Genomic DNA, 8,602 nt, shown 5'->3' with positions numbered 1-8,602 from the left:
CCCGCCTCTCTTGCCTATTTTTGATCTTCCTCTGTCAAATCAATAAATAAAATCTTAAAAAAAAAAAAAAAAGACTCTTCTTCTGCTGCTTTTCCTCATCTGGAAAATGGTGACAGGTACCCCTGTTGGGTCTGCCCTGGTGGGCCTCGGGTGCCCTGCATCAGTGCCATCCCCCTCCAAATGCCAGCAGTGAGGGTCACGTGATACAATGCTATGAAGGCAATGTTGGGGGCTGTGGGCATGTGGGGTAGGGGGGAGAAGAGGATAGTTCTAGATAGAGTCCTTCTGCTTCACTTTCTTCATCTGGCTAAAGACAGAAATCCCCGTTGTGCCCGTTTCTGTGGCAATGGGCTCCTATCAACTACACTAACAAATGTAAAAAATGCTGGGGGCAGGGCGAAAAAACACAACTCGCAACCTCAGCATATAAGTCTGAGGGGCAAGCACAGCACCTGTGTCCCTGTGCTCTGGGTCTGGGCTGGAGCTCCGTGAGGTTAGGGCCTGGGATCCCAGCCACATCAGCCTCTCTGCCCCAGTCCCAGCTCCCACCCAGATCCCACCACAGCCCCCTTCCTCCCTGCTCTCCTTGTCTCTGCTCTCAGGCCCTGGAACTCACCCTCCACGGTACAGGTGTGGTCAGAAGATCAGCTCAAAGCCTATCTTGGCTCCCTAATGCCACCAAGATAAAGCTCCCAAGTCTCCTGAGGGCCCTCGGGGATCTGACCCTTGCTCCTGGACAGAGCCATGCATTCCCGCATTCACCATCCCTTAGAGCCTTTGGTTTTGCAGATTCCACTTCCTTTAAATACTTACTTTGGCCTCGAGGCCTTTGCCTAAACTCTTCCCTCTGCCTCATGGTCCTCCTGCCGGCCTTGCCAGACTCGCTTCTGCACACCCTGCATATCTCACTTTAGACACCCTGGCCCCTTCTCCAAGAAGCCCTCCTGACTTCCCACGGCCTCCTGGGCTTCCCCCATCCCAGCTCTGACCCCTCTGGCTGCTCACTGTCCGGTGACAGATCTGTCTGTTCCAGGACTGTGTGCCCTGTAAGAGCAGGGCTGTGTCCTCAGTACCAACTACCACACGACCAGGCCACTCCAGTCAACAGTGGATTAAGAAATAAATTAAAAAAAGATGCTCGGGAAAGGGCTGGTGACTGGTCACCCTCCCTGACGGTTGCTCTGACAAGGCCCAATCTAGCCTGGCCACTGGCTCTCCCGGGCTCTGGCCTCAGCGCTCTGGCCACAGTGGCTTTGCTCCCCTGTGCTCCTTCTGGTCTCCTAGGAGGCTCTTCCAGCCCACGGTTGCTGGTTCCAACTCATCCTTCAACTCTTGGCTTACATGCCCTCTCCTGAGGGCAGAAGACTGGATTTCACACCTGGAGGCCTGCCTAGCACACCCCCAGCTCCACTCATGCACTGACTGCACCTGTGATATTTCCAGGGCACAGGTATGAGGCGAGCACTCCGGTCCTGATCCTGCTACCCCGAGGCAGAAGGCACCTTGGAACCTCCATCTTCCCATCTATAACCCGGCACTGTGGCCCAGTGGGGACCAGCCAGCTGGCCTGCCTGGCTGTGCAGGCTGGGCCCAGGACTCACTAACTGTGGGATCCAGGGCAAGGAAATAACCTGGCCTCAGATGCCTCTAAATGAGCCTAATCCTACTTCCCCCACCCCCACTGCCTGTTAGGCTCGTGAAGACAAAATGAGCGAGTATTTCCAAAGGGCTGAAAACAATCCCAGGTACAGTACGGGGTGTGTCTGAGGGTTCGCCAGATAACTCACAGGCAATGCTTATTATGATGATGTCCCCACCAGTCCTCCAGACATGACAGCTGTCATCGCGATTATCAACTCTGTTATCCAATGAGGATTGTGGGGGCCTGGCTCCCAAAAGCTCTGGAAAGGTTTGCTGACTGCTCAAGCCCTTGGGAGTGCATTCCGAACAGAAGGCCTCCAGAAACCGTGCCCTGAGCCTTCCAAGCCCAGTCCCTTGCCTGGATGTGAATTCCTGCAGTTACTCTGCAGAGAGGAGGCTAATCTCCCCTTGAGCTCTTCCCCAGGTGGGGAGCCAGTTTTCGAGTAGCCCCGTCCCCATTGAGCCCTCACCCAGCCATTGCACTGGCATCTCTTACCTGTCCCAGGTCGGCCCATGATGACTTCCTTTTTGGGGGCAGGATGGCTGGTGTAGCTGCTAGGGACCAGGACAGGCAATAGGGCAGCAGGTGAGGGGTGGAAGGCCACCGGCTGGAAGGGTGAAGAAGCCAGGCCGAAGGTGGGCATCGGCTGGGCCACAGCAGTCGGCGCGGCTGGAGGCACGGTGATGGGCACAGGGGCTGGCAGAGGTGGGGGCAGGCCAGGCTTCCCACTGGCCACCCCAGGGGGCACTGGGGTCTCTCGGCAGCCCCGCCCAGGTCCTGCTACCCGCGCCTCGCCAGCAGTGCTCACCTCCCCAGGGAATTTGGAGGGCAACGGCACATCAGGGTTGCGAACAATGACGGGGGAGTCCCGCTGCACAGCAGGAACCCTGCGCACAGAGGGCCCGGGATCCGAGGTCAGGCCAGCAGGTGGGGGCAACAGCAGCAACGGCGAGGGCTGGCGGGAACGGGAGAAGGGCACGGCAGGCGACACGGCCCGGAAGCCAGCCGGCGTGGAGGGTGTAGGTGTGTGGGACACCGAGTCCACACCAGAGTCTAGGCTGTCACTCTTGGGGAAATCCGGGGTGGCTCCTCCACCCCCTGCGCCAGGGGCCCCCAGAGCCCCCGGATGGGGGAGCAGCTCTGTCTTCCTCCGCCCGGGACTGATGGGCACGGTGAAGGTCAGGTTGGTCTGGAAGGTGGGTAGGATGCCAGAAGAATGGCGCTCTCTGGGGGCAGGTGGCGGCGGGTGGGGACCCAGGTCTGGTGGGGTCAGCACGCCTCCCTTCGGGGTGCTGGCGCTCAGGTGGCGGCTGCGGACGGCAGTGCGCTGGATGACTGGTGAGGCGTTGATGGGGCTGAAGTTGGCTGGGCGGAAGCCAAAGAGCGGCGACGGGGAGGGCGATGGGGCAGGTGAGAAGGGTGACTGCGTAGACACAGGAGAGAAGGAGGGTGTGCCAGAGCGAGAGCTGCCCAGCGACACCAGCATCACGGCCGCCTCACACTCATCAAACTCAAAGCGGGACAGGTCAGCAGGAGCCACCAGGCGTGGGCGCGAGTCCCCGCGGGCTGCCACGCTGCTGGCCTCGCTGTCCCGCGATGTTTCGTCACCCCAGTCAAACTCGGTGCTGCCCTCCCGTGCCGCCACGCCTGCTGGCCGCCCAGCCCCAGCTGGGCCACTGTCCGCCAGGCCCTCCATCTCCTTGGTTCGCATGGACAGGTGGCGCGAGCAGTAGCCCCGCCGCTGCGACTCCTTCATGCAGCCATCTCGGGAGCACAGCCGGCGCCACTGCTTGCCATTGAACTTCTTGCGGATCCCGTTGGGTGTGCAGACCACATCACCCTTCTTATACTTCTGCTGTGCGGCTGTCAGTGGTGTGCGTGCTCGGGCGGCTGGCGCTGCCCCCTTCTCCAGGGAGGCCACACTGCTGCTCCGGCTGCCGCCCTGGCTCCCCTCCTGGCAGGGTGATGGCTGCTCCCCAGGGCGGCCCGGGCCCACAAAAGCTGGGGACTTTGGTGGCGGTGACAGGAGCTGGGGCGGAGGCAGCGGGAGCAGGGCTGGGGTGCCCAGGGCCGGCGGGTGCTTTTCCTCACCCTCCTCGCAAGTCCCCAGGTTGCCACCAAAGCTGATCTTAGACACCTCGGCATCCTCAGGCTGCTTGGGGTCCAGGGCAGCAGGGCAGGGGGCCAGGGCACCCCCTGCCTCAGCCTGCTCCTCCTCAGGGCCTGCGGGGTGCTTCCTTGGCAGGGCCTCAGGCTCCCAGGGGGGCCGCAGCAGGCGCAAGCTGGAACGGGCCACCCACACGGCCTCCTCAGGTTCATGGTGTGGCAGCTGTGGGGGCTGTGGGACAGCGGCCGGACCAGGCTGGGAGCTGGGGCCAGGACTGAGGCGGACCTTGTAGGCAGCAGGCTTGGTGGCCACCTCCACCACCACACCCTCACGGTAGGCAGCCACGCCAGGCTCTACGCAGGTACAAACAGCTGTGCCCACCGCAAGGGCAGCTGGCGGCGGCGTAGCATCCAAAACCACATGAACACCACTGCCAGGCGCCCCCTCATAGAATGTCAGTGCCCGGTCCCCAGGGAACTGCACGCCCAGGTCCTGGCTTCGGCGCACCTGGCGCACCACGGCCGGCAAGAAGAGGCCGTCTCCACGCCGAGCCAGCACCCGCTGGGACCTCAGCTGCCGCAGGTCGTATCCGCCACTGGTGCCACTTGGGGGCCAGGGGCCTGGCCCACAGGCTTCGGCGGGCTCATCCTCCAGGTCAGCTGAGTGCTCGCTGGCTGTGTCGGTGGAAGAGGAACGGGTGGAGGTGGGTGGCCGTGGAGGGACCCCCAGGGCGCCGGCCTCCTCAGGGGTTCGTGCCCGCTCCTCAGGGGCCCCGGCCGGCCCACCGTTACCACTGCCGGCTCCATGCTCCTCCACATACTTCTTCTTGGGCGCTCGAGACTTGAATGTGGCCGTCTTACGGCTGAGGGAGGGTTCCCAGCGACTTGCCTCCCCCTCTACCTTAGGGTCCTCAGCAGGGCCTGGGGCCGCCGGGTCATCGGGGTGTGGCTCCGGGGTCAGCCCCTCAGCCCCAGAGCCCCGCTCGGACTCCTCCTCCTCACCCTCCTCAACCTCTTCTGGCCCCGGAGGCTGCTGGGGCTGCTGCTGCTGTACCTCTTCATCTTCCTCCTCTGGCTTTTCGCCCTCCCCAGCCCCTCGCCGTCTCAGGGCCTTGGCCCGGGTGGCCGGTGGGGACTTGCCGCCACTGCCAGAACCTGGGAGGCCGACACATGCCTTCTTCATTGGCTTCATCTTTTGTCCACCTGCAGGTGGGAGGGCAGACAGGGATCATGGGGAGCAACTCAGGAACCTCCCAGAGCCAGTGTCCCCCAAGACTTCCCACTTGCTGAGGCCCTAGTTAGGTCCCTGATACCTGAAGCCCTTCTCTTGGCTGTCTTCCACTCATGGGGGCCCCTGACTGGCACCTGGACACAGACTGGCACCCATGTCCCCTGAGTTATGTACTCTGGCTCGTTGGGGACACTGACATATATCTGTTCCCTCTACACAGGCCACAGCAGGTATGTGCAACTGCCCGACGGGGCACAAAAAGGTAGTAATGGTTCATGCCTTTGTGCCAAGCCGTGGGCCGAATTTGATTTTATTAACCCATTTCCTCCTGACAATATTCCTGAGAGGCAGGTATGACCGACAGCCCTACTTGAGGAAACTGAGGCACAGAGAACACAAGCAACTTGTTCAAATTCATCCAGCCAGGAAATGGCAGAGCTAGGGTCTGAACCCAGGCAATCTGGCTGCTTCAGAAGTCTGTGCTCCTAACCATTTCAGTGTGCCGCCTGTCACATGATCCAGGGGACACGCTTCCTTGCACTGTCACTGTCCAGACAGCACACACACTCATACACATACACACACATGCACAGGAACACAGTCACAAAAAAGGTGACTGGGCTGTGATGTGAGCCTCTCTCCACCCCCACCCCCACCCCTCTGGGCTGCCTGGCATGGCCAGCCATCGTGGGAAGGAGTGGGCAGCTGAAAGTCCTGAGGGATGGCTGCCCACTCTTCTCTGCACCCAGGCCTGCCAGGTATAGCCATCTCCCCAGATCCTGGCAGGGAGCAGGCAGGGGCACGTCTGGGGCAAGAGCTTATACCCGTGCCGCCACGGGGCCATGCATGAGCACACGCACGCGCACAAAAACACACACAGAGGCACACACACGTCATCACACAGTGGGACACAGAGCTACACCCCAGGGTTTTGCTGTCCCACTGGATGGGAGCCTGCCCCTCCCCTCCACAGCACCCAGCGTGAGACCAGCAAGCCCAGCCCCCCTTCTGGCCTGCATGAATCCCCCCCCACCACCACCACCACTGGGCTGCCTCTGACAGGGTGGCTGAGCTGGCTGGGGCCAGGGGGCCCCCAAATATAACTTCTGACTCCAAGTGGGGGTAAGTGGGAGAAGGTCAAAGAAAGCAGGGCAAGCCCAGCCCAGCAGGCCAACCTCACCCACTTCCTGAACAGTCATTACTGCCCGCCCCCTTTCAAGCTGCCCTGAGAAAAGAAAAGGGAAAAAACTTTACTCTGAAGTGACTAAGAGAAGCTGAGAGGCCAAAAGGGGGCCTATGGGAGGGTGGGGGTACCCAGGGCCCTAACCCAAACACAATCAGAGATACCCCTGACTCAGTCTGCCGGCTCCCCCAGGACCCCTGATCTTGTGTTCTCCAACTCGAGGCCTGCTCCTCCTGAGGACCATACAATCCAAGGCTGCTCCTTCTCTGGGCCAATCCTGGGGTCCTCACAGGCAGAGCTGTAGGGCCCGGGGCTTCTCACACTGGGGCAGGGATCCAAGTGTCCAGGAGTTGGGCAGCTGCCACCACCTTCTCCCCACTGACCCGCTGGGCCACTGTCCTGGGGACCGAGATCCGGCCCCAGTCCTGCCCAAACACAAACCTTTGCATAACCCCTCCCAGGGCCTACAACCATATTGCCTGGCACCCCTGGACCCTGTCACCTAGTCCTGCCTCTTCACCCCAAAAGCCAAGCCTTTTTTTTTTTTTCCCCTGGGCCTACTCTCTTCCTGTCCACCCCACTTTGGATAACTCCCACCCAAGGCCCTGTGGTTCCTCACCTCCTTCAGAATCTAAGCAGGAACTCCCGAAGCCCAGGCCAGCCCAGGCCCTGGTTCTTCAGGGTCTCATCCTCTCTGCTCCCATAAGCCCTCCTGGCACCAGCTTCTCTGGCACTCTCTCTCCCGTCCTGTCACCACCTCTACCTCTGCCTCTCTCCTCACAGGCCCTAGGCTCCCCCCTCCTCAGCCACCCCATCCTTGTCACCCTCATCTATCTCTGTCACCCCTTCCTCCAAGTCACTCTCCTGTCAGCCATCTCTGGACCTATCACCTTTTCTCTCCATCACCTCTCCTTGTCACCCCTCCAACTCTGTCCCCTCCCTCTCCCTGTCACCCTGATCTAGTCCTGTCACCCCTCAATTCCTGTTACCCATTCTCTGCCCACTATCCCCTCTCCGTCACCCCTTTTCTGTCACTGTTCCTCCCCACCACTTCATCCACTCTATCCTCCTTTCCCACCATCCAACCCCCCCCTTTTCCCCTGTACCCCCCCCCCCCCCCCGCCCCCCTGCCCCCCCTCGGCCCCCAGCACCCCAAATCCCCCCTGCCCGTGTCAGCCCTGGCCCCGCCCCTCACCTCGGGCTCGGCAGGGTTTCGGGGCGGGGGGCCTTGGCCCCGGCTCGGTCCGGTCCGGTCCCTCCCCGCCCCCCCTCCGGCTCTCCCTCTCGATTCTCCCTTTTTTTTTTTACTCCAACACACAAAATGGTGAATGGACCTGCAACAGCTGGAGCAGCCAGCCAATCACCGGCCACAACCCCGCTGACCGGCGCCGTCCTAGACCAATAGATATCTGCAGCCTGGTCGGCTCCGCCTCTCCACGACGAGCGACATTCGCCATGACCAATTCTGCCCACCCGGCAGCGCCAGGAGGCGGGGACAAAGTCCAAGACCGGCCTCCCTCCGGGACCGACACCAACCTGAGCCTACGACCGCCTGATCTGCCTAGGGCCCTGCCCCACAATACGTGATGGGCATCAGCCAAGACCAATCGCAAGCCGTCTTAGTGCAGAATGACGAATACAGTAGCCAGTCGCCCTGCAGTCTAGGCCGGAACCCAGCCTCTGTGAGGGACAGTAACCAATGAAGTGCAAGAAGGAAGGGCTAAGGGATAGGCTGTCCAATAAGCAGGCTGAGGAGGCGTGGCCTGGGCGTTTGTTGACCGGCTAGTCGCAATTCTTGCTGGGAATGGTAGTCTTCTTACGTCTCCGGCCCATAGTCAATAGTACAAAGCAGACTACAACTCCCATGTGACAGAGTGCTGTAGCACCAAAGAACCCGGGCGAGGAGAAAAAGTCGGACAGGGCAGTTCCTCTAAGTCTCCCTGCACACCGGGAGCATCTTAGACCCAGGGCCCCGACTCACCCGGATTCCCGGCTCTGGCGTCGCTAGTGGCTCCTCTCAGTGGCGGCGGTAGCGGCACGAGGGGGAGGTGCGAGTAGCAGCCAACCGCCACCCGCAAGCCCCGCAGCCAATCAGCGGCGGCCGGGGCGGTGCAATGACCTCACCGAGTTCTACTCTGTTACCCCTCCCCCACGTGGTTGTTGCTGTCGGGAGCCGGGAGTAGGGAAGTTTGCGGGGGGGAGGGGAGGAGAACGAGTGATGTCACCTTTCCCCCTCTTGATTGGCTGTAGGGTGGCCGGGACTATGACCAATCAACAGCCTCCGAAAGTCCGGCGCGGCCCCGCAGAAAGCCCTGTTGCCACCGGGAGGGGAGAGAACGTGCGCGTGTGGGGAGGCGCGCGCTGCCGTGGAGTAGTGAACGCGCGGGGCCCGGGGCTTGGGGACCCGGGGGGACAAGTCTTGTCTTCCAAGACTTTGGCA

General features: G+C 61.5%; 1 protein-coding gene across 5 annotated transcripts in view; it reads right to left on the bottom strand.

Moving 5' to 3' along the window:
• The window catches only part of CIC (capicua transcriptional repressor), a 27,335-nt gene extending 19,108 nt beyond the window's left edge, over window positions 1-8,227 (bottom strand). For 3 of the 5 annotated variants that reach the window (XM_059382839.1, XM_059382842.1, XM_059382841.1), the window contains exons 1-2: window positions 7,358-7,480; window positions 2,138-4,951 (exon numbers count right to left, since the gene is read on the bottom strand). In XM_059382839.1, the coding sequence (XP_059238822.1) occupies window positions 2,138-4,940 (2,803 nt within the window). In that variant the 5' untranslated portion in view covers window positions 4,941-4,951; window positions 7,358-7,480. Of the gene's footprint in view, window positions 1-2,137; window positions 4,952-7,357; window positions 7,483-8,143 lie in introns of those variants that run through there. The other 2 variants (XM_059382840.1, XM_059382843.1) reach the window with 2 other exon arrangements.
• Window positions 8,228-8,602: the final 375 nt, after the last annotated feature.

The sequence above is a fragment of the Mustela nigripes genome, chromosome 17 (assembly GCF_022355385.1).
Source record: "Mustela nigripes isolate SB6536 chromosome 17, MUSNIG.SB6536, whole genome shotgun sequence".
Lineage (NCBI taxonomy): Eukaryota > Metazoa > Chordata > Mammalia > Carnivora > Mustelidae > Mustela > Mustela nigripes.
The sequence above is the reverse complement of the archived record's forward strand: the minus strand, read 5'-3'. Positions and strand labels throughout refer to the sequence as shown.